At 55.4% G+C, this 25,186-nt stretch overlaps 1 protein-coding gene across 1 annotated transcript in view; it reads left to right on the top strand.

Annotated features, from left to right (window-relative positions):
- JPH3 (junctophilin 3) overlaps positions 1-25,186 on the top strand; it is a 48,310-nt gene that overhangs the window by 7,160 nt on the left and 15,964 nt on the right. Inside the window, exons 2-3 of the mRNA XM_039696530.1 lie at positions 7,482-8,259; positions 23,074-23,198. Coding sequence (XP_039552464.1) covers positions 7,482-8,259; positions 23,074-23,198 — 903 coding nt within the window. The remainder of the gene's footprint in view (positions 1-7,481; positions 8,260-23,073; positions 23,199-25,186) is intronic.

Raw genomic sequence — 25,186 nt, 5'->3', positions numbered from 1 at the left:
AAGGAATGTCTTTCTTTGGTTGTTTCCTTGTAAAAGTTGTATTTGCCCTGACTGCAGGACCTGGAGCTTTAAGAGGAATCACAACTTGCCTGAGAGGCACCATGAGCCCCATCAGAATCAGTAAAACCAAGATTTTATTGTCTTTATTTTGGGGTTTTGAAGCCTTTTCTTCAATTCTGGCTGGAAAAGGCACTTCCCAAACAGGTTTGGGGAAGCAGGAGATGAAGCAGCAGCAAGAAGAGGGAGGGGATGCTCAGGACAGGCTTGGTTCTTCCTGAGGAACAGAGGAACAGACTTTTTCCCTTTGAAGCAAATTGCTGAAACTCCTTGGAAAGCATTCATTTCCACACAAGATTTTTTTTAATGTTTCCAGTGAGGGAGGAGCCTTCACCTGCAGCTTGCAGAGTATCCCTGGCACAGGCAATGAGGACATAAATGTGTCCCCACGTTTGGGATGGGGCTCGTACCCCCCAGAGGAACATTCTTGCCACCTGTGATTTCCCGGTGATTTTCCCCAAGGAGAAGGGCTCAGCAATCCCTGCTCCGTGGGATTTCAGCCAGAAATACTTTTGTTGTTATTTGCATCCAGAGGAGGAGGAGGAGAAGGAGGAGGAGAAGGAGGAGGAGGAGAAGGAGGAGGATGAGGCGTGAGGCTGTAGAAATCCATCTCCTCCCTGCAGCCCCCGGCTCCTGCAGAGCTTCTGGCTGTTCCAAACCCATCCCTGCTCCCATCCCTACCCCTTCCAAATCCACCTCCTTCCAAACCTCATCCAAACCCAGCACCTGCACTGCCTGATTCCTTTAGATGGAGGCTCCCTGCCCTTAGAAGCTGACCAAGCTGACACGAGCTGTAATTCCTTATTATTCACTGGCCCCCCAAGCAGATTTCATTCTGCAGGAGCAGAGCAGCCCCTGGCAGCTCTCATCCTCCTCATCCTCTCCTCCCTGCCCGCGGTGCCTGCCTGGCTGCCCAGGCCTGGCTGTGCCCACCATGTCTGGATGCACCCAGCATTAGCTCTATGACTAACACCCATCACGTGCTCCTGCCTGCAGATTAGATTTGCATACTCAAAAATCCATACTTTATTCCTTCCCCTGTGTAAGCAGTTACCAGAGCATATTTTTGGCAAATTAGCAGCCACAGCAGAAGCATCTGACTGTGTTTTTAGCGTGGCTTGGTGCTGGAAAGCCTTGGCAGGGCTGCAGGGGGATCGTGGCTGTGGAGTCCCAATCCCTGTGGGGCTGGACACGGGCAGCATTCCCACCTGCCAGGGTGGGCAGTGCAGGTGGCACCTCCCAGCCATCCACGGGGGGTTTAGGGCAGGGTTTGGGGTTTGAGAGCAGCAGCTGGGCACAGGGCAGGCTGTGGAATCACCCAGCTGGACACGGTGTCCTGCTGCCACGAGGGACAGTGCAGGAGGGGGGTCCTGGCAGAAAATGTTTCCCCACGGCCATGCAGTGACCAGGGGGTTGAGGGAGGGGATTCTCCCTCTCTGAAACCCCCCCTGAAGTGCTTTTCCAGCTCTGGGGCTTCCCAGGGTGAGAAGGATGTGGAGCTGCTGGAGCAATTCCAGAGGAGGCCATGGAGCAGCTCCAGGCTGGGAGAGCTGGGGGTGCTCACCTGGAGAGGAGAAGGCTCCAGGGAGAGCTCAGAGCCCTGCCAGGGCCTGAGGGGGCTCCAGGAGAGCTGGAGAGGGACTGGGGACAAGGGATGGAGGGACAGGACACAGGGAATGGCTCCCACTGCCAGAGGGCAGGGATGGATGGGATGTTGGGAATTAGGAATTGTTCCCTGGGAGGGTGGGCAGGCCCTGGCACAGCTGTGGCTGCCCCTGGATCCCTGGCAGTGCCCAAGGCCAGGCTGGACAGGGCTGGGAGCAGCCTGGGGTGGTGGAAGGTGTCCCTGCCATGGCAGAGGGGGAACAACAGGAATTTTAAGTTCCCTTCCCACCCAAACCATTCTGGGATTCTGTGCTGCTGTGCTCAGGAGTCCCCACAGAGTCAGGCAGAACATTTGGGGGCACATTTTTGCCAACAGTTCCCTGGGATGGCCAGCGAGGATGTCCCCATTGTCACACCATCAGAGCTGGGCTGGGTGAGCACCCTCCAGCCCTCTCTTTCCTCCCAGGCTTCTTCCCTTTGGGATGGGTGTTCCTGGGATGATTTGTGTGTGAATCCTCCGGGGCTCTGTGATATTGAGCAGCTGGAAGAGGATATCTGTAAAACTCCCTCCTCTGGTTGGAATTCAAGAGCCCGGCCTAATTATTGCCATCGGACATCTTTAATTAATATGCTGCAGAGGCCAGAGATAAGAGGGGGGGCTGAGCACGCCAGGAAGGATCCTTTGTGAGATAAATCAGCAATTTGTAGAACCTAATTACTCTGGCTTGGAAAAGTGGAGGGGCACTTTGGACCACTTTCCCCTCCTGGCTGGGATTTTGGGAAGGAGAGCTGGGAGCTGGGAATGCTGCTGGTGCCCAGCACTGCCACTGCACCAGGAGGACCTGGCTGTGCCTCAGGGTGGGACAGAGCTCCTGCCCTTTGTGCCCAGCACTGCCACTGCACCAGGAGGACCTGGCTGTGCTCCTGCCCTTCGGGGCCTCCTGCTCCCCTTTTCCAGGCAAATCTGGGAAGTCGTGTCCCTGTTGCTGATGATTTTATCTGACCTGGGAATGCTGACCCAGTGTGGTGGGTTTTCACTCAGTGTTAGGGATGGAGAAGGAATTTTTTCCAAACGTTTGTCTTTTTCTGAGGTCAGGTTGTGATCATGACACAAGTGTGTCTGCTGCCTTCAAAGTGCTCCACAACATCCCAAATTCCTGCCTGGATGTCTCCATGTGAGGAAGGGGAAGAGGGCAGGTCTGTGCAAACCTCCCGTGGGCTTTATCCACGTGTTTGCCAAAGGGTTCATCCTGCAGGACACAGAACCAGCCCTGTGGGCTTGGGAAAAGCCTGGGAGCAGCCATAAAGCTTCTCCTTAATGGTGTTCCTGGAGTGGGGCCAGAGGGCTCAGTGACTACAAAATGCCAAACCTGGGTGTGGGCAGAGGGGGGAAAGAAAACACTGTCATTCCAACCCAAAAAACCCTTATTTTTATCTCCTTCCAACACCATGGCCCAGGTTTATATCCAAGTGCATGATCTTGCCTTAAGCCAGAGGAAGCCCCACGTACCTGAGCAGCCCAACATCCTCCCTTTGGGCTTCCTCCTGTGCTGTTCCAACTCCAGCTGTTCCTGGGGGACCTCCTTGGGATGTTTATTTGTTATAAAGCTGGATTTCACTGGAATGGATGCTGCACATCCCCTCTATCCAGTGGCTGGGCATCACTGGGAGGTTTCACCATCTCTCCATAAGCAGGAAAGGATTCCAGGTCCAGGAAATTCCTCAGTTTGGGACAGCAAACCATGGCTTGGTTGTCCCTTCCCAACCATGGAGAAGAAAGACCATGTCACCATGAGGGAGCAGTCCTGGCTCCCCACAGTGCTGTATCCCAGGGGGATGAGCCACAGCTCCTCCCCTCCCCAGCAAATCCCCCAAAATCTCTGTGGCAGAGGAAGGGAAATGCACAGAAAGAGTCGCTGCTCCTCTGATCCTCGCGGAGAGCTTTGCAAACAGGAGCTGCATCCGAGTCCCCAGGCCAGCTGAGCTGCTGCAATGCTGCTGCCTTATCCCTGTTCCCAGCAGGGAATATGGAGCTGCAGGGTCCTGCTCACCCCACTCCTGCTTTGCTTCAAGTGCAAACCCAGCCCAGCCTTTATTTTGGGGATTTTGGTGTTATGGGGCCACCAGGAGCTGCCCTGCAGGCTCTCAGCTCCCTTCCAGGATGGGCTTTAGCCAAATGCTGAGGAAGTGCTGCTCCCTGACACTGCTGGAGAACCAGGAATGATGCTGCCCAGGCCAGGCACTGTCTGCTCTCAGCCCTGCTGCCTCTGGCCAAGGAGGGGCTCTGCACACTCCTCAAGGCCATGGCAATTCCTGCAGGAGCTCTGGAAACAAGCCAGCCCTGCTCCAAGGGGAGTGAGCCAAAAAAACCCCAAATTCAGCATTAGGAACACCAGTGAATGTGTCCAACAGCACTGCCCCTTGTCTTCTCTCCGTGTTTCCATCGATCCCTGTCTTTCCCATGAGCCTGTTCCCTTTCTTACACTTCAGCAGTTATTTCTGAAACAGGGTTTTTCTCTCCAATCCATCTTTTGGGATGACTCCAGTTGTTTTCTCCTAGCCTCAGGCTGTGCCCTCTCCTTAGCTCTGCTTGGCATGGATGTGGCTTTCCTCACCTTTATCTTGACTTTCCATGCCCAAGGCTTTCTTCTCTCTCTTTGTCCTTTTTGCCCCGTGCAAAAGGACCACACAGAAGTGGGATGGATATTTGAGGCATCTTGGAGGCACCCACAGGAGTGCCCTGCATGGCTGAGGGAAGAAGCTGGGACGTTTTCCTCCCCAGGGATTCTCCTCCATCACGGTGGCTTTGGCTCTTCTCTGGCTTGGGCAGTACAATGGGTTTGTGGCCAGGATTGCCCTGGGTTGCTCCTCAGGGAAGCACCTTCCCCTTCCCTGTGAGGTGCTCAGAACCAAAATCCTTGGAATTCTCCCTTCAGCAGCTCAGCAGAGCATTCTGCTCCATCAGAAATGCTCGTTCCACCCCTCCCAGCCCCACCCTGCTGTCCCCAGATTCCTGCTGCACCTTCCCTTTCCGTGTCCCACACCTGGAGCAGCTGCAGCCGGTCCATCCCGGCACGTGAGGGGGAATGTTGTGGAATCATGTTTGCTCTGCAGGGACAAGGAGTCTCTGGGCTCCTCGTGAGACCAAGCTTTGTGCACAGATCTGCAAATGTTGGGCCAGAGGTTAAGCTGAGCAGGGCCCGGGGAGGAGGTGGCTTAGCAATGCAGATCAGATGGCTCCTGCCAAATCCTGGAGATCCAGGCTTTAAAAATCATGGAATCAGGGAGGGAAGGAGAGCTGCTGGCTGAGGAAGGGCTCAGCTCCCTGACAGGAAGCTCTTTGATCTGCTGGTGGCCATGAAGCTGCCTTGGTGGCCTCTGAGGCAATCCCTCGGGATAATCCATGCTGCTGCCTCCTGCAGGGAAGGAAAGACACCCACAAAAGCAGAGCTGGGGGTGGGGAGGTGCTGCACGGTGCTGGGGGAGGACAAGCAGGATGGAGGGGCTGGAAAATCCACCTTGCCAAGGAAATGCCACACATTCCAGCTGGGCCATCCCTGGAAGGCCAGGGGGATGGGATGGCAGCATCCCGAGCATCCTGGGGACAGGCACGGGCTGCAGCTGTGACCTGCTGTGACCCGTTTGCCACCGGTGCTCCAGCCCACAGCGCTTTGTGCTGCTCCCTGCCCGTCCCTCAGGTTTCAGCACAGGGCTGTGACCCTTCACGCTGCTCCAGCTGAAGCCAGGGAGGTTTTTCAACTGCACTTTTGCCAGGAGATGAGGGGGCCGAGGGACCTGTGTGAGGTCAGGGATGGAATGAAGGGATCACCAAGGGAAAGGGAGATCAGGATTTGGGCAGGGTGGGATCTGGTGGGTCTCATGCAGGAACTGCTCTCCCTGTGCCCCTGCCCACACTGGCATCTTTCCCTGAAACCCACTGAATCCATCTCCAGGGAAGCAGGAGCACAGTGTGAGGACATCCCTGGGGGCTTCTTGGCAGGGGAATTTGGGGCTCTGGGGGGAATCTTTCCCCAGGTTGCTCCATTGTCCTGCTGAGACACTCTGGGATGGAGCCAGAAAGGGAAGAGAGGTGCTGCCAGGTGCCCAGGGAATGCAGGGACACCTTGGCAGGCTCTCCCCTGCCACAGCCACCATGCCAGGCACGGGAGAGCTGTGGGTGCATGGCACTGGTTGTTCCCTGTTCTTGGGGACACCACAGGGGACAAGGCAGGCTCACTGCTCAACCCCCCCCACAGGACATGTCTGCTGTGTCCCCTGAGCTGCATCTCACAGGTTGTCCCCCATCCTTCTCCCTGTCACCACCTCCTCTCCCTGCCCTAATCCCGGTGCTAATCCTATAAACCCTCAGCAAATCCTGCCTGCCCCTGCCTCTCCACATCCCTTCCTCTGTGGGGTCCCCACCTCAGTTCTGCTGGTTTTCTGGGGTGCACAAAGTTGCCACCCCAATAATGTAATGCCATTGGAGCGCAGGGAAGGATGCCCAAATCCTGGGGGATTTGCTCAAAGCACTGGCAGCTGAAAGACAGTTGAAGAACCCCAAAATACACCCCAAAATGTGGCCAGGTGCTGGTTTCACACTCTCAGGAAGCAATTCCTGTGCTCAGCATGAGCTGCTCCAGCCCAGATCCCTTCTCCACTGCCGAGCCCCAGAACTGGGCAGGGAAATTCCTCAGGGAGTGCTGGGGAGTGGGATTCACGCAGGGTTCACCATTTCAGCAGGTCTATTTAAGGTTCCCTGGGCTTGTGGGAGCGGGGCTGGCACAAAGGGAGTCCCACTGCTGTGAGGTGCTGCCCGTGCCCATCCCAGCTCCTCACATCCCGGGGCTGGGACTGCTCCCAGCATTCCAGCAGCTCCAGAGCCATCCTCGGGCTCCTCAGGCTGCCCCAGCAGGGCTCACAGTGGATCACTGCATCTCGAGCTGGTCTGGAGAAGATTAAACCGACCTAAGAATAAAAACAAGCCCTTCACTTCAATGGGCTGGGATAAAGCCTGGAATTGTGCCAAGCTCCGAGCTCCAGGAGGGGATGGGATTAGGAACCCTGAGCAGATTACCACCCACCCTGCATTTCAGTGCACAGGGAGGGTGCTGAGGTCCAGCTGTGCCCCCCAGGCTGGGTGGGCTCCTTGTCCCCCTGTTCCCAGTGCTGTGGTGGAGGCCTGTGTGTGTTTGATGCCACCAACAACCAGTTAAGAAACTCCAGGAAGTGCCCACGCAAATGTAGGAGCTCCAAGAGGGGCACAATTCCAAGGGGAATATCCAAATGGATCTCTCCCCGTGAGGCCTTTATTTCTGTGGAGCTGCTTCCTTCCCCAGCACCCCAGATGAAGGCTCCGTGTGCATAAATAAATGAATTGTTATACATGATCCATCCACTGTGAGATGCCAGCAGCATGGGCACGATCAGAGTGTGCTCCTGGATAACCATTCCCCCATTCCACACCCCTGCTCCCTTCCCTTTCACGTTAGGGGTTGATCCAAGGGGCAGTTCCTTGATGCTTGGCTGGTTTCTAGCTGGAGTGCAAGCCTGCAATCTGGAGTGGCCGCCCGGGGAGGTGGTGCAGTCTCCATCCCTGGCTGTGTTTAACAAAGCCTGGACGTGGCACTGGCTGCCAGGTTTAGATAATCTTGAAGGTCTCTTCCAACCTGGTGACTCTGTGAATTCTGTGAATCCAATCAATTTTCCCTCCAAACCTGACATTGCAATCCCCACCCTGGAGCTGGGATCCCAGAGCTGCTCCCGGAGGAGTTTGATGCCATGACCTCCCCTCTCCGTTTGCTTTTGTCTCCCCTCCGCAGGGACATACCAGGGCCAGTGGGTCGGGGGCATGCGCCAGGGTTACGGCGTCCGGCAGAGCGTTCCCTACGGCATGGCTGCGGTCATCAGGTCACCCCTGAGGACGTCCATCAACTCCCTGCGCAGCGAGCACACCAACGGCACGGCGCTGCACCCCGACGCCTCGCCCGCCGTGGCCGGCAGCCCCGCCGTGTCCCGCGGCGGCTTCGTCCTCATGGCCCACAGCGACGCCGAGATCCTCAAGAGCAAGAAGAAGGGAATCTTCCGGCGCTCGCTGCTGAGCGGGCTCAAGCTCCGCAAGTCCGAGTCCAAGAGCTCCTTGGCCAGCCAGCGGAGCAAGCAGAGCTCGTTCCGGAGCGAGGCCGGCATGAGCACGGTCAGCTCCACCGCCAGCGACATCAACTCCACCATCAGCCTGGGCGAGGGCGAGGCCGAGCTCTCGGTCATCGAAGACGACATCGACGCCACCACCACCGAGATCTACGTGGGCGAGTGGAAGAACGACAAGCGCTCGGGCTCGGGCGTCAGCCAGCGCTCGGACGGGCTCAAGTACGAGGGCGAGTGGGCCAACAACAAGCGGCACGGCTACGGCTGCATGACCTTCCCCGACGGCACCAAGGAGGAGGGCAAGTACAAGCAGAACATCCTGGTCAGCGGCAAGAGGAAGAACCTCATCCCGCTGCGCGCCAGCAAGATCCGGGAGAAGGTGGATCGGGCCGTGGAGGCGGCCGAGAGGGCGGCCACCATCGCCAAGCAGAAAGCGGAGATCGCGGCGTCCAGGTAAGGGGGGTCCTGCCCATCCTGGTGTGTCTGAGCTGGGATAAATGGGGTGAGAGGTTTTGTTGTAGGAGGGGTGCTGATGGAGGAAAGCAGCTTGTGTGAGAAGTCTGCAGGTTGGTGTAACGTGGACCTCACGGCAGCCTTGGGCTTGGCCAAGCCTTGCAGTGCTGTTCAAAACAGGTGGATCCAAGCCCAGCTGTCCCTGTGGTAATTCCCAGTGGGCTGGGCATGCACAACCTCCCCAGGTGAGGCAGGGAGGCCACGCAGGGTCACCAGAGCGGGGCAGCCTGGGCAGGGGGTGGTGGCACCTTGGTGGCTGTCACAGGCTGAGTGCGGTCACTTAGGGGGTGCTGGGTTATTTATCCCATTTTTCCCTCTCGTCTTGGATGAGCAGAAGAGCTCCTGAGTTTGCCCAAATCCTCTGCCTGACTCACAGCCAAGGGCTGGCCTGAGCTGGGAGGATTCCCAGGCATTTCCATTCCCAAAAGGGTTTTTTTGAGTGGAAAACCAGTCAAATGTGTAGCTTCAACCCTGGGGAGGCTCTGCTGGAAAACAGCAGATCTGGGTGCCCTACAATGCCCCTTCTCCCTCGGCAGCCCTCATGGAGCTGCTCAGAGATCCAGAGCTGGGATCTGCTGAAAACCAGCAGGAGGGGAGGGGAAAATGAGCCATGTCTCATTTAAATTGAAATAAGGTCCCAGCTCAAAGCAGGGCCAGCTCAAGCATCCCGTAGCTGGCTCCCAAAAGGCACCTGAAGCTCTGTGCCTTGCAGGAAGCTCCCAGAGCAGCGGTGAGGTGAGGAGGAAAAGCTCCTCTGGAGAATTCAGGGCTCTTTGTATCACATTTTGGGGTGGTTTATTAGAGCATGTCATTCCTTTCTGTTTTCTGAGCAAGGCCTATATTTAGCAGCCAGGCTGGGAAAAAGGGCTGGGGTTAGGGGAAAAACCCAGGTACCTCCTCAGCCTCCTGTGCTGGATTAATTGTTGGGTCTGGAATATTTGTATGCAGAGTCACACTTGAAATCTTTATCAGCAAGTCTGCCAAGGGCTTATCTGCAATATGAATGAGCCTCCCGGGCCTGCTTTGGGAGCACATTTGGGCTTGATGATGTTTTTGAGCTGATGGTTGGGAAAAAAAAAATGAAAAATCCCACTAGAATGGCAGGTAGGAAGCAGACTGCAGAGGAGTGGGAAGGCCAGATCTTTCCCTGTGGTCTGGGGATGGATGGGAATGCCTCGAAAGGCTGCAGTCCTGGAAATGTGGAGCTCCAGGCTGCAATCCTGGAAATGTGGAGCTCCAGGCTGCAGTCCTGGAAATGTGGAGCTCCAGTGGCTGTGGGGTGGATCCTGGAAATGTGGAGCTCCAGGCTGTTGTGGGATGGATCCTGGAAATGTGGAGCTCCAGTGGCTGTGGGATGGATCCTGGAAATGTGGAGCTCCAGTGGCTGTGGGGTGGATCCTGGAAATGTGGAGCTCCAGGGTGCTGTGGGATGGATCCTGGAAATGTGGAGCTCCAGGGTGCTGTGGGATGGATCCTGGAAATGTGGAGCTCCAGGGTGCTGTGGGATGCTGGGTCTGAGAACCTGAGCATCCTCAATCCTCCCGTGGTGATGATCCTGGAATGCCATGAGAGTGGGATTGGAAGAGATGCTTAAGGAGCTCTTGACATGTAATATTGGGAGAAGGGGAAAAAAATCAGGTCAGGAATGCCAGTTGTGAACAGCTCCCTGCCCTGCACTGGCTGGGTGGTCCAGGGCTCGCTGGAGGAGTCCAGGGAAGCTGTGGAGTGCAGGGTGGAGGATGGAGAGTGGGGATGGATGGGATTAGGTGGGTCCAGGGAAGGATTCCTTTCCAATATCCCATGTAAATCTCTGCTCTTTTACCTTAAACCGCTTTGTCTGAAACCTCCAATCCCTCAGCTCGAGCTCTCCCCCCTCACGAGGCTTTTGGCAGAGTCCCTGAGCCTGCAGAACCAGAGCAGAGCAAGGTTTTACATACTGAGATCCAGCTGGAAAAGCTTTCTTATTAATCTTAGTCCGATTTCATTTGAAAGCTTCCTAATGAAGGAACCCTCCCCTGCAGTGCCCACACCAAACTGCATCATCCAAACGCCACCAAGCCGAGCTGGGGGAGAATCCTGGTGCTCATTCCCGAGCTTTTGGGGCTCAGGGGTGGAATATCCCCCTCTAATGCCAACATAAACTCCAATTTCCCAGCACCTGGCGTGGCTGTGTGTGTATTCTTTTCTGTCTGAGTTCACTCTGCAGCCTTTCCCTTGGTGGGGGAAAAAAAAAATATCTGCCCACCCACGGCTTTCATTAAATTTGTAAGAATTCAGTATTTTTGAAAACTCTGCCGCTCTGTCAGATTTGGTTGGAATTGGCCAACACGTTCAAAAGTTATTAGTGTGGGAGTGATGGCATATAGATATATAAACAGCACAATCACAGGAGTGAGCCCCATTTCCTGAGGAAAGTAGGCTAAAAACACAGTGCTGGAGACAAGGAAATTGCTTTCCCAAAATTGTTGGAGTTTGAGTAGAACACAGTGATATCTGCACCTTTAAGGGATTTCTTTTAGGGTCAAGAGGAGATTCTCCTGAATGTTCTTTGCTGTAATTTGAATGGGAGAACACACAATTCCCTCTGATTCTCTGGAATTGTTCAGTGAAGTGAGCAGGGAGGAGGGGATGTGAATGAGGGTGAGGAGCTCCTGCTGATAGCAGCTGGCCCATCCCTGGGAGGGTTCAAGGCCAGGAGAAAGTCTGGAGCAGCCTGGGGTAGGGAAGGAGTCCCTGCCCATGGCAGGGGTGGCACTGGATGAACTTTAAGGTCCCTTCCCAGCCAAATCTTTCCATGATTCCATGGCCAGTTTTCAGAGGGACACAAGGAGGGAACTCTTCCCCAGCCTGTTTAAAGGAATGTTCAGGGTGTTCTGTGAGTGCTCTGGGAGATTTTCACTCCCTCTCAAATCAGCCAAGAGGCTGCACTCTTTCTGCTGCCACCCTGAAAGGATGAAGGACACACTGGACACCCCGAGCCCCATCTCATTAGTGCTAATTGACACCTCAGGCAAATTATCTGTAGGCTCTGGTGTGTCCTCATCCACTAAAATAAAATATCCAGGCAACAAAGGTGGGCCAGGGAGCTCAGCCCAGCCCTGGTTTTTGGCACAGCCGCCTGCTGCGGGGAGATGGGTGCACAGGGAATGTCAGGGGAGAGCAGGGCTGACTCCAGCTCTCCAGGAGGGGTGATGGCAGCTCAGGCAGACCCTACACCTGTCCTGCTTCCACAATTTCGGGGTTTGTAACTAGTGGCTGGGCTGGATATGGGAGGAGGGACCATCCCTGGATGAGTCCCAGGGATGGGTGGCACATGGCAAACACTTCACTCCTCTCCAGCGTGGGGGATCTGCTGCCCAGCACCTTAAATCAGAATTCCTGGGAGCAGCCAGTGCCCCGGCTCCCAGAGGGAATGCTGCTCCCAGGTCACTCCTAAGTAATGCTCTCCCTGGCATAATTATAGCCCAGCCTTGCACCAGCCAGGAGAAAAATATAATTAAAGCTCCACCGTCTCAGGAGGAGCTGGGCCACAAATTAGCACAGTGTCATTCAACTCCAGACAGGGAAACTGGAGGGAAATAGGAAAAGGAGGGAAATAAAGACAAGCTGGCAGTGAGGAGGGCACAAGGGGGGTGTTTGGATCCATCCTGGATGCTCCCTGAGGATGCTGCAGCCAGGGCTGACGTGGGGCAGGAAAAGCCCCCGAGAGCCGAGCAGCAAAGTGCAGGAGGTTCTGAGAGCCAAACAGGTATTTTTGTGAGAAAAATGGAAATACAGCTCGGGCAAAACCCAGAGAATAACAAAGCTGCTGCAGCCGTGCTCTGAGAGTCACAGAAGTCTGTAAAATAATACATGTGAAAGTGTTCTTGGGCTCGGTAATGTCCCCGCGGGCTGTCCCCAGCCCCGGTAATGTCCCCAGTGGCTGTCCCAGCCCTGGTAATGTCCCCAGTGGCTGTCCCAGCCCCGGTAATGTCCCCAGTGGCTGTCCCAGCCCCGGTAATGTCCCCAGTGGCTGTCCCAGCCCCGGTAATGCTGTGCTTAATGCTCGGCCAGGCCTGAGCCCGCAGCTCTGCCATTGTCTGCGCTGCCTTTGATTTCGGGTCGCTGCTGCTGCTTTTTGGGTGCCTGGGGGTGCTGATCCCAGTCCGGCCTCGTGCTGCCCCAGGGGCTCCTGCTGTGGATGGAGAGGGACAAGGAGGAGGAGAAGGAGGAGGGGTGGGAGTTAAGGGCCCCCAAAGGGTTTTGTGTCCCCTTCCTTGGGTCAGGACAGCAGGGACACACAAAGCCAGCACGGGGCAGAGCTGAGCTGGCTGCAAGAATGGGCTGAGCTGATGCCCAGCTGGGCCAGGGACTCTCACCAGCCCCTCTCTGGGGAGTTTTGAGTCCAGGGAGGATTCTTCTGCTTGTGGCCCTCTGGAGAAGTGCTGCTGCTCCCTGCAAGGGCCCTGCCAGCAGCTGGAGCTGGGGGTTTGCAGGACTCACCTCAGCCCATGAGCTGGGCACTGATGGGGTCACTGAGGCATCACCTGGAGCCTCGTGTGGGGTGAATGTGCTCCCTCCATCCCTTCCTGGTCTCCCCATCCTTTCCTTGAGGGATACAAAGGGTCAGGGAGGGAAACACTCCGGGGGTGGATGGGGGTGACAGCAGCTGGGGCAGGAGGGGATTCTCCTCACAGCACCTTTTCCTTCTTCCCCCAGCCCTCTCTGCCCCAAACCTCCCCTGTGCAATCCAAGAGGAGCAGAGATTGGGCTGGCAGCCTCCCCCAGGCTCTGCTGCTGCTGGAACTGAGCATTCCCTCCTTCCCTGCCACCTCCCTGCCACTTCCCTGCCACATACCTGCCACATCCCTGCCACCTCCCTGCCACCTCCCTCCCTGCTCTGCCCTGCTGCCAGGGGTCAGGGCATCCCATTAGGGATCCCTGCTGTCGTTCCTGCTGGGGGTCAGCCGGGATGACAAGGACACTCCTGGCTCACGGCAGGCACATTCCCCCCTCCAGCCCGGGCTCGGCCATCCCGGAGTGTCCCGTCCCTCCCTCCCTCCCCAGGGCCGGCTCCTGCGGGATGCGATGCGATGTGAGCACCGTGGTTGTTGACGTGCTCCAGCCATGCCAATTTAATAACTTCCTGCTCAGACGGGATTTGCAGCCTTAAGCCCTTTTGTGGCCGTGCCAAAAGTCAGGAGCAGCCTCCGGGCTTGCGCAGGACCAGCTCGGTGTGTCCCCAACTGCCACCCCGCCACGGGGTGCAGCCTGCAGGGCAGGGCCAGGCTGGACAATGAAGTGCCTTTTGTAGGGATGAAGATTTGCGAGGTAATCCAGCTGGAAAAACCTCAGCAGGTCATTTGTACTCCTGGCGGAGCGGCTCTGTGGGGTTTTGGTTTTCCCATCCCTCACCACCACCTCTGGTCCCAGCTCGGCCATTCCCTCTGCACCGAGATAAACACGAGCCAGAACATCCCGTACCCACGGCCCGGGTGTGTGACAAACATTCCCAAAGCCATTCCCAGCTTTGCTGGGCTCTGCTGACGCCACACAGACATTCCCAGCCCCTCGGATTCTGCTGTCCCCGTGGCTCTGTCCCTGTCCCCTCCAGGAGAGATCTCCCAAACCTGGAACTCTGAGCGGTGCCAGTCCCGCAGCCTGGCACGGCTGGGAGGGACAGCCAGAGAATGGGGCAGGAAAGAGGATCTGGGATGCAGGAGGGGCATTTGGGATACAGGAGGGGCATTTGGGATGCAGGAGGAGTATTTGGGATACAGGAGGGGCATTTGGGATACAGGAGCGGCATTTGGGATGCAGGAGGGGCATTTGGGATGCAGGAGGGACATTTGGGATGCCGGAGGAGCATTTGGGATGCAGGAGGGGTATTTGGGATACAGGAGGAGCATTTGGGATACAGGAGGAGTATTTGGGATGCAGAAGGGGCATTTGGGATGCCGGAGGAACGGCTGAGCCAGAGAATGGGGCAGGAAAGGGGATTCGGGATGCCGGAGGGGCATTTGAGATGCAGAAGGGGTATTTGGGGTGCAGAAGGGGCATTTGGGATGCCGGATGGGCGGCTGAGCCAGAGAACGGAGCAGGAAGGGGATTTGGGATGCGGGAAGGGAGCCGGGATGGGGAGCGGTGCCAGCAGCGGTCACCTGTGCAGGGCCAGCAGATGGAGGGGACAGGGAGGGTGGCACGGGCTGGCAGCGAGGCGGGGAGCACGGGAGGTGATTCAGGGCTGGCAGGCAGCGCTTCCATGGGCAGGGGCTGCCCCCAGCGCCGGGCAGGAGGCGAGGGCAGCGCGGGGAAAGGAGAAGCTGCCTGCTGCTCTTCCTCCTCCTCTTCCTCCTCCTCATCCCTGGCATCGCACCGCAGCCCATCGCAGTGCGGATCATCCGAATTAATTGAATCCAGCCCCTCCCAGGGGGGAGCGGGACCATTCCAGCCCCCGGAAATCCCCCAGGAACCTCCTGCCCGCCCGGCACAAAGTGATGGAGCCTCTTCCTGCTGCTTCGGGTGGGGCAGCCTTCATCACACGGGGAGGGAAAGCAAAGCACACCAAAACCACGACACAAACCCAAAATACCCCAAAAACACAACACAAACTGCTTTTCCTTTCTGCTGCTTTTCCTTTTCCTTTCTGCTGCTTTTCCTGCTCAATGAAACAGCAGCGCTGTTTTTCTCTGGGATTTAGGGCAGGGAAGGAGAGATTCTCCCCCTGGAAGCTGCTGCCCTCTCCATCCTCATCCTCACCCTCCCAGGGGTGGGGAGGTGCTGGGATACCCAGTTTCCCAGCCGGGCCCAGGGCTGGGAGGGGAGATGCTGGCAGCCCCTCCTGCCGTGTCCCAGGGATACTACATCCCAAAATTTGAGGTGGAGAAGGACCAAGGGGAAGGGCTGGGGTCTCTCTGCTGCTTCCCCAGCTCGTGAGAGAGGTCTCCATGCTTTTTTCTTCTCCCAACTCCCATTTTGGGTTTCCTGGTTGTTCCCACCCTTTTCCCTTCAGCAACATCCCCAACACCCCATCCTTGTCCCTCCCCACACCCTTTCCTCCCCAGGGAGAGGCAAAATTAATATCAGGAGCACAAGCAAGAGGAAAACACAGAGCTGAACCAAATTATTGAGTATTTTCCTTGCTGGTTTTCCTTCCCCTGAGTTTGGGATGCTGGGGGCAGCACAGGGAATGGGCTGGGGTATTCCGGGCTCTCCTCTCTCTTATTCAGGTTTGAAAAGCCCCAAGCAATGAGGTTGCTGTCACCTCCTCCCCAGAGGACAAATGACAAGCTGCCCTGGCTTCCTAATCCAGGAAATTAAAGGATTTGACTGTAGACCCTGCTAAGCAAATTTCCCCCCTGAAAATCCCACGGGGATTTAACCCATGGATCCGACTGATTATCCCTTTAGAGTTGTGACTGAGAAAGTCCCAGTTCCTCTGGTGGCATCTATTTCTCAATTTTGGCCCCTCTCCACCCCCTTTTTCCATGGTGGGCAGCTTCCCTTTGCTGCAGCCCTCAAAGCCACCCTTTCCCAAGGCCAATCCCGGTGTTTTCACCCACCTTCCTCCTGCAGAGCTCCACTCCAAGTGACAGATGGGCAGGGATGAGGCTCCCTCTCCAGATGTTGATTTTCTGGCCAGCTGTAGATAACACCCAGGGCAGCATCTCCCTGCAAAGCCCATCAGCTCTGTCCTTGCTGGGGGCACAAAGTTCAAAGGAAGGGAAATGCAGGAATTTGCCTGGCCCTGTTTATTCCATGTGTTCCTTGGCCAGGGAGATGCTGGGAGCATCCTGGTGCCAGATGTGCCTCTGGGTACCAGCTCCACCTGGCCCAGCCTTTTAAAGTCGACAGATTTGGATTTTCTTGGCACTTTTTGTTTAGTAAAAACAGAGATAAAATACAGAAATCCTTTTTGGGATGGTGGGAATGAGGTGAGCTGGAGACAATCCTGGCATTTGATGCTCTCATCTTTCTCCACTGGGAATGGCCCAGCTCAGGGGTGTGGTTTGAGCTGTTTCTCCCAGAATTTTGGGGACATGGCCCATCCCTGTCCCCCCAGCCACTGAGACTTTGCATCTTTCCACGTTGTGAATTCAGTTCTCCATCAGAACTCCTTTTGGCCACTCCAAGACAAGGCACAGGACACAAGGACAGCCTGGAATATTTTTTTTTCCCTTATTCAGATTAAAAAATGAAATTTCAGTATAAAATGGCAAAAGATTCCTCAGTGAATTTGCTCCCCATTTGTAACTCCAAAAATATAAAGGTGGGGAAGGCTCTGGCAGTGAGCTAAACAGGACCTGGCTCCAGCCCTGGCCCCAGGAATTTGGGAGACCTGGATCATTCCATGTCCTGGCTGCCCACGAGCTCTCCCAGCTGCCTTGGGAATGATTCCCCCCTAATGTGACATTTCCTGCTGTAAAACTACAGGGAAACTTGGATTTGGCCTCCTGACCACAACATTTTCTGTGCTTCTCTCTAATTTGCTTTCTTGGGCAGCAAGAAACACATTGAGGGGATTTTTTTTGCCCAGGATTAAAAGGTTTGAGTGTTTATTTTCCCTTAATTCTCTTGAGATGTGACTTCCAGAGCCATTTTTTCAGAGCGTGCCATCACCATTCCATCCATCCCGGCCATGCCACCCTTCCCTGCTGCTGCTGGGAGCGTTCCTGCTCCTCCTCAGAGCCCAGGGGTGATCCATCCCTGCTCCCAAACCCGGATCTCCATCTGGAGCTGCCAAGGCTGCCTCTCTTTGCTATGCACAGCACCTGCTCCGTGTCTGGCTGCAAAGAGCCCCAGCAGACGTTCGGGGCTGCATTACGTCATGTCAGAGGTCACATTAAGCAGCTTTTTTTTCCCCCTTAATTAAGAATTCCAGCCATGATGGGGTGGGGGGGAAACAGAGGGGGAAGCAGACGGAGGGAGCAGGCTGGGAAAAATGCCTGCGTTGAGCAGGTAAATGGGAATTTCTCCACAGCCAGCTAATTGGTGTGTCTAATATTGCACCCCCTGAGGACCAGCGCGGTGCTGCTGCCTGCACAAATCACTCCCGGAGAGCCTGGTGCAATAACAGGGAAACCGGGAGAGCTGCGGGGAGAGCCAGGCTGGAATTAGGAGAGGGTTTGATCGGGGTAATAAACGCCAGATAGGGAAAATAACAAACAGGTTGTTAATTGCTGCCATCTCCCCGTTCCCTCGGGGCTGTGTCTAGACAGAGCCTGGCTCCGGGCTGCGCTCGTCCCGACCCTCCGGAGGGGGAGGGATGCGGGATGCGGTGCCCGGAGAAGCCCCTGGCATGGCAAAGGGAGGCAGGATGGGCACTGCAGCTGTGCCCTAAATCAGAGAGGCTCCCGCAGAGGTGGAAACCAGACAGTCTGCAGTGGTTATTAATAATTCAGTCCCAATTTGTCCCATCTAGGAGAGCACGGAGCCCAGCCAAGCCTCCCCTCCTGGCTGCCCGGAGCAGGCAGAGCCTCCCGGGGCTGTTGAAGCGATCGATGCCAGGCTTTGGGAGCTGGGCTCGCCTGTGCTGCCCCATCCCCGAGCGATCCCAGATCCTCGGCAGAGCATCAGCAGCGTCCCCAGGGCTCGGGCTGGTGACCGGCATCCATCCCCCGGGAATGGTGCTTTGTGTTCCTCGCTGGATGCAGTCAGGGCTGGATCCTGCTGTGCCACGGGGAATGGAAAACAACCCCCGTGGGGCCCACACAGCCGAGGGATTCCCGCTGGGGAGGCTGCACTGAAAATCTCCTTTTCCTCACCTCATCCAGCCATCCCTTCCCAGCTTCACGCCAGCCTGGGTTTTGCAGAAAATCTGCTTTTTCTCCTTCATCCAGCCATCCCTTCCCAGGACAAGGTGCATCCCAAGGCTTTCCTGACCCCGGGGTTTGGATGAGCGAGTCTCAAACACCCTGCAAATGCTCTCTCTGAATTTTTCCTGAAGTATTTCCTTGCAGCTGGCGTGTGTTTTAATTGAATTTTGCCGTTTGAAAAATACATGAAGCTCTGTAATGGAGGGAGAGAAAACATTCCCTCCTATAGGAAGATAAAGATGCATTTAAAGAGGAAAAAAAAAACAGCCCCAAAGCTGCCTGATGAAGTATTGACCTGGAGACAAAGTGGATCAGATGGAGCCAACCTGGCCCCTTAGGAGAACTTGAGGCTGTTCATTAGGGATGAGCTCACTGCCAGCTTAACTCCATCCTCACCACTCCCAGAGAAGCCTGTGGGAAACGTGCCAATTTCCAGGTTTTCCATGAAAATACAAACCACGGAGTCCTTTTGTGGCCTGGAAAGGGTTTGGGACTTGTTGCAGCCTGGTGGTGCTGCTGTTGGAGTTGGGATAATGGGAGAGCTGTGGGTGTGGGGGGGAGGATCTCCAGGAATCTCCCTCCCTGCACAGGATCCCAGCAATAAAGCAGGAATTTCTTTCTTCCCTCAGCCAGGCTTTGGGTCAGGGAAGCAAGAAGTTTCCTTGGAAAAGAACAGCCAAAGCTGCCATGTGAATTTTGGGAAACAGACCTTCTTTCCCAGAAATCTTACCCATAGGATGCCTTTTAACATTCCCAATAACGTGGATTTCTCTCTGTGTTCAGCACAGAGCTCCCTTTGACCCCAAGCATGAGTTTGCTCAGTGTCTGCTGCCTGGTTTTTATTGGAATGTATTTTCCGTACAAAAACGCTGGAAAAATAGGAATAAAAGGGGCAAATCCCTTTCCTGGCTGGATTCAAACAGCGAATGGAGAAGGACTCACCAGTGATCCAGGTTTTTTGTGGCTTCAGGTGCCATCCTGGCAATTCCAGGTGTCACATTCACAGCTCTGAAACCTTTCTGGGCTTCTGTAAACTCGCTCTAATTTCCAGACTAATTTTAAAGCACTTTGTCCCACTTGTTCTCCTGCCAAAGCATTCCTGGAACCAAAACACCTCTCAAGCCTCACCTGGTTTGAATTTTGCTTCCTTCCTTCCTGAATCCCTGAGGGTTTTGCTGGGAGTTCACCCCTTTTTGGCTAAACCACCCCCAGCAGTGGCTTTGCAGCAGAACCCTTGGATCCACTCCTTGCTCACTCCAAGCCAGCCTGGAGCCACTGTCGGAATTCCTAAAAAGCCAAGTTCTTCCTTGCAAATCAGTTGATTCCAGCTTCTTATAGATTAGCTGGAGCTGATAAAGTTGGCATTAGGAAGCAGGCCCAGGTATTATCCCTTGGCCTCTCAGCTCTGGCCAAATCACAGGAGATCTGCAAAGATTTCCGGGAAGCTGGTTGGTTGGGATTTTTCCCTGCCTCCTGCCAGCTCCCCTTGCCAGTTTGACCACTTGCCCGCTCATCCTCCGAGAAGAGTGAGTCAGCTTGGCAAAAAATTAATAAATAAAATATTCCAGGCCAGCCCCCACAGGGACTCCCTGCCCTCAGACCCAAAACAGGGTCTCAAAAGCCACAAGCCATCCTGGTCTTCCCTCCCTCTGGCTCTTCCCAATCCCAATCTTAACCTGAACACCCTCCCCCATCTCAGTTTGGATGGTGAAATGCACTAAAATCCTGGAAGCATGGAATGGTTTGGTTTGAAGGAGTTTAAAGCCCATCCCATTCCCCCCTGCCATGGGCAGGGACACCTTCCACTATCCCAGGCTCCTGGACTCATCCCAGCTGGAGGAGGAGGCTGGGGATGCTCAGAGGTGGGAGGAATTAAACAGCTCCTCTTGCATCACTCTTCCCTCCATCCCCTCATGAGCCCACAGGAACAGGATGATCTTTAAGGTCCCTTCCAACCCAAACCATCCCATAATTCTGTTTTATGGGGAAGGCCCCAGCCTTATTTTCACCGTGGTCTCCAGTTTGGCGTCTCTATCCCAGAAAAAATTTATGGCAGCACTTAGGGAAGGAGGAGCAGAGCGATGAGATCAGGCCCTGTCCATGTGTCAGGGAGGAAAAACCCCCACTTTTCCAGGGAAATAAACTCCAGGCAATTAAGTGGGAATTAAGATTTAGCACACGCCACGAGCAGCAGGCGTGGAGAAAGGAGACAGCTGGTAAATTTAGGATGTGACAAAGTCATGCGAGCACTAACTGGATTACTGGCATTTATTTGGGAATACTTATGGATTCTATTATGCAACGTATGGATCTCCATAATTCTGCTTTTCACTCCTGCCAGCATCTCAGGGAGCTTTACAAACAATTAATCGGTGACGCTCCGGGGAATCCAGTGTGTCCCATCTGCTCTGGGGAATCCAGTGTGTCCCATGTCCTCCAGGGAATCCAGTGCATTTCATCCCTCCCAAGTATATTTGCATCATCCCTTCATTGATGGGATTGATTTTTAACCTTTTCTGAGCCAAAGCCCCAAGTTTTCATTTTCTGAATTCCCTGCACTTCCTGGGCTGATCCTGGGAGTCCGTGGGGATGAGCAGATCCAGAAGTCTTTGGAGTGAGTTTTCCAGGTGTGGAAATGCATCCATCCCCCAGGGTTGGTGATTTCAATCCATTTAGGTTGGGTATCAGCAGGAATTTCTTCCTGGAAGGGGTGGCAAAGCACTGGAACTGCCCAGGGAGGGTTGGAATGCCCATCCCTGGAGGTGTCCCAGGAATTCCTGGAGGTGGCACTCAGTGCTCTGGGCTGGGGACAAGGTGGGGATGGGGCACAGGATGGATTTGGTGATCCTGGAGCTCTTCTCCACCCTCAATGACCCCGTGATTCCATCCAGGGGGGCTGAAAGGAGCAGAGTCTGGGCCATGCCAGGAGCCCAGCCCGGGGTGGTGGCTCCGTGTGGGCTCCTCCAGTGTCACCTCCCTCTGCCACCACCCCAGAATGGCACAGGCTGATGCTCCAGCCTCCTTCCCTGGCAGGCAGAGAGGGCTGAGGGGCTCCAGGAGGGAGGGTGTGGGGAGCAGAGTGTAATCTGGGACCTGGGGAAGGGCTGCAGGGAGGCAGGGACAGCCCCAGCCCGGGCAGCTCCCAGGCCAGCGGATAAATGGATGGAGCAGCTTCAAATCCACGTCCCTGAGAAGCTCCCCTGGAAGATGCCAGAGGTTTAAGGAGCTCAGAGAGGCAGAATGTGAATTTTAACCTCCTGGTGGCTCAGATGGTTTAATGCACAGGTTTGATGCCCCAGTGTTTCCCACAGAGCATGCTGGTGCCAAAAATGTGGCTGGAAAGAGACGTGGAGAGGAACTGTGACAGGGCATGGAGGGACAGGAAAAGGGAGAATGGCTTGAAGCTGAAAAAGGGTGGATCTAGATGGGATATTGGGAAGAAATTCCCAATATCTGTGAGGATGGTGAGGCCCTGGCACAGGTGCCCAGAGAAGCTGTGGCTGCCCCTGGATCCCTGAAGTGTCCAAGGACAGGCTGGAGTTACCTGGACTAGTGGAAGCTGTCCCTGCCCATGTCAGGGGTTGGAATGAGATGGATTTTAAAGTATTTTCCAACCCAAACCATTCCATGATTCCATGAAAAACGGGAGCAGTCTGCACCTCCTGTCCCAGCAGTTTGCTGCAGCTCCTCCTTGGGGCATCCCTGCTCCTCCTAAAAGAGCAGGGCTGGGATACCCGACAGGGAATGGGCTGTGACACCTTTGTCCCCTCCTCTGACCCCACCTGAGTGCTGGGCTGGGAGAGCCCTGGACTCCAGCTGGGTAAAAACCCATTTAAAGCAAATTTTTGGATGAACAATCACAGAGAACCCTCAGGACCTGCAGCAGCATCACCACAGCTCCTCTACCACCCCCAATAACTCTGGAAAACAGCTCGGATTTGCTTCCAGGGCTACTCCAAAGCAGCCAGTGGCTGGGAATAAATAATTTATTAGAGCAAAGAGACCTGAGAAGTGTCAGGAGCAAACACAGGTGACAGCACAGCCACACTCACACACTGTTCCCCAGCCCTGGTGATGCTTCCAACCAAAGCAGGCACATTCCTGGCCCTGTTTTCCATTTTTAGGAGCCTGTCAGAAATGGCACTCCCTCTCCACGCAGATGTCGAGAAATTAGAGGGAATTCAGAGAGAAGCAGAAAAAAAATGATTAAAGGAGATGGAGGGCCTGATTTTGGAGGGAAAAGAAATCAGCGGAGTTATTTATAACCCTGCCTGCACCAGGGTGGGTGCAGGAATTTTTGAAAGTGCCTGGATAGCTCGGATAAGGGGAAAAGGGGGAAAAGCAACCTCCGGAGGATGCTCTCAGAGAAGCTGTAAATCCTGAGTGATGGGATGAAATGCCATCCAAAAAAAGCCTTTGGGGAATCATCAGCGAGTGCAGGGGACAGTTGTTGATCCAGAGGGAAAAGTGCCCTGATCAAAATGTGTGAAGGGATGGTGGAGGCGGCTCCAGAGCCAAACCCCCCGCTCCTACCTCTGCTCCCAGTATTTATTTACATCCAGCATTTTACGCAAAACGTGGGGGTGGGCGTGGAAATGTTCTTTTTTTTTTTTTTAATCCCCCCCAAAAAACGGGTTTGGTTAAAAAAACAACCAAACCAGCTTTAAATTCAACCCTGGAGGCTCGTGGGAGATGCACGGAGAGGCTGCTGGGATGGGGTGGGAAATGGGATGGAGGGACCCTGGGGGAATAAATCTGAATTTCCTGGGTGATTTCCAGGCTGAGGAGCAGCTCGTGAAGGTGTTGGAAAATCCCCCATTCCCCAGCCAGCCCCAAGCTCTGCTGGCAGCTCCTCCCTCACAGCCAAAGGGTTTTGGAGGAACCTGTGGGGGAAATGTGGGGTTTCCCGTGGCAGGGAGGAGCTGCCTAACGGGGTGCTGGTGTCTCTGTTGCCTTGCAGGACCTCTCACTCCAGGGCCAAGGCGGAGGCGGCCGTGACGGCGGCGCAGAAAGCGCAGGAGGAAGCGCGGATCGCCAGGATCACTGCCAAAGAGTTCTCACCCTCCTTCCAGCACAGGGAGAACGGTCAGTCCCTGCCAGGCCCTGCCCTCACACGTCCCAAACCCCCCAAACTGCCCTGGCTGGAGGCTCAGCCCGTGCCCGCAGCTCCCCATCCCCACCGGAGCTCCTGGAGGGGAAAGCTCCATGGAACACCAGGTTTGGGGAGATTTAGGGCAGGGCTGTCCATATCCAGCACTTCCACCTTGTTCAGTGCTGTTTTCCCAGTGTTTTCGCTTTCTCCCCAAGTTTTTAGTTCAAACTTGGTTGCAAAGAAAGAGCCCAAAAGGGGCTCTGGATGCAAAACAGATGATCCCAGAGGTCACCAATGACTTTACACCCATGGCTTGTGCAGTTCCTGATTGCTCTGGAAAGTTTGGACCCAGTGGGACCTGACCCTTCCCTCAGCCATGCAAATCAGTCACTGGGAAAATCCACATTTGATATTCCTTCCTTCCTTCCTTCCTTCCCTTCCTTCCCTTCCTTTCCTCCCTCCCTTCATTTTCACCATTCCTTGTTGATTTATTCACATTTTTGCTCACCAAAGGCTCGGGGAGGGCAGAGCCCAAGCCGAGCCGGGGTCTGCAGCCGACTGGCAGCGGGACGCTCCAGTCCCCCCAGCAATAATTAACATCATAATTAAAGTGTGGCTGTGTTTATAGAGAAGTTTTCCAGCCCCGAGCCCTCCTCGGGAGGCGGCTGTCATGGTTCTCCCCCTCCTAGCTCAGCGAGGATTACTCACTGGCTTTAATTGCTCCAGCGGCTGCTGCGGTGACTCAGGGCTGCTCCCGAGCTCGGGGACAAGGGACCATCGGCTCTGCTGGCCCAGCCCGGCCCGGTGCTCGCCTCACCGCGCTGCGGGGGCGGCCGGGGGCATCCCATGGCTCAGCTTTGGGGGCTGCAGCAGCCTGAGGCGGGCACATCCCCAGGCAGGGCCGTTCCGAGCATCCCCCGCATCTCCCGGCTGCGGGAGGAGGCTCAGCCCGCTCCACAGCCGCCCATCCCTCCTCCTGCCCAGCCCCATCTGTACACGGCAGATCTGAGCTTTCTCGCAGGGCTGCGTGCTCCCAGGGGCTTCTCCAGCCCTGAGATGTTCCTCATCTCCATTTCCTCCTGCCAGGAGACTTTGCTGGTTTAAATCACCTCTTGGAAAGATATTTTTAGGTAATACATTTTTTACTAGCTCCTGGACGGGGCCGTGGCGCTTCACTCGTGCTGGGGTTTGTGCGGTTGGAGCTCTGTCTGGGGGGTTGTGCGAGAGGTGAGGGGAGGGAAGGAAGGCGGTTCCACTTAGAGCGCATTAAAAAACAAACACAGCATCCCAGATGTGCCGGGAGAGCTGGCAGCGCCCGCGGAGCCGCTCGGGCAGGTGACGGGTGTGAGTGGCTGTGTCACCCACAGAGCCGCCACCTCGGGCTGGGGACAGCCGGGACGGGATGGGGGAGCTGCCACCACACTGCGGGCATTGCAGGGGCTCTGCGTGCCCACCCTGCACAGGACCGTGGGTGCTGGGTGTGCCCCCATTATTCAAAATTTTGAGTGCTGGATGTGCCCCTTGCCACAGGATTATGGGTGCTGGATGTGCCCCCGTTATTCAGAATTATGGGTGCTGGATGTGCCCCCCTATCACAGAATTGTGGGTGCTAGATTTGTCACCCTTGTACAGGATTTTGGGAGCTGGATGTGCCCCCCTTCCACAGGATTATGGGTGCTGGATGTGCCCTCCATATTCAGAATTGTGAGTGCTGTGGGTGCTGGATTTGTCACCCTTGTACAGGATTTTGGGAGCTGGATGTGCCCCCCTCATTTAGGGTTGTGAGTGCTAGATTTGTCACCCTTCCACAGGATTTTGGGTGCTCTAAATGCCCTTCCTTGCACGGAATCCTGGGTGCTGGATGTGCTCCTGTTATTCAGAATTGTGGGTGCTGGATTTGCCCTCCTGTCACAGGATCGTGGGTGATGGATGTGCTCCCCTTAAACAGGATTGTGGGTTCTGGATTTGTCTCCCTATCACA

This window comes from Passer montanus, unplaced genomic scaffold (assembly GCF_014805655.1).
Source record: "Passer montanus isolate IOZ18808 unplaced genomic scaffold, ASM1480565v1 scaffold98, whole genome shotgun sequence".
In the NCBI taxonomy this organism is placed as follows: domain Eukaryota; kingdom Metazoa; phylum Chordata; class Aves; order Passeriformes; family Passeridae; genus Passer; species Passer montanus.
This window is presented reverse-complemented; position numbering and strand designations above follow the sequence as displayed.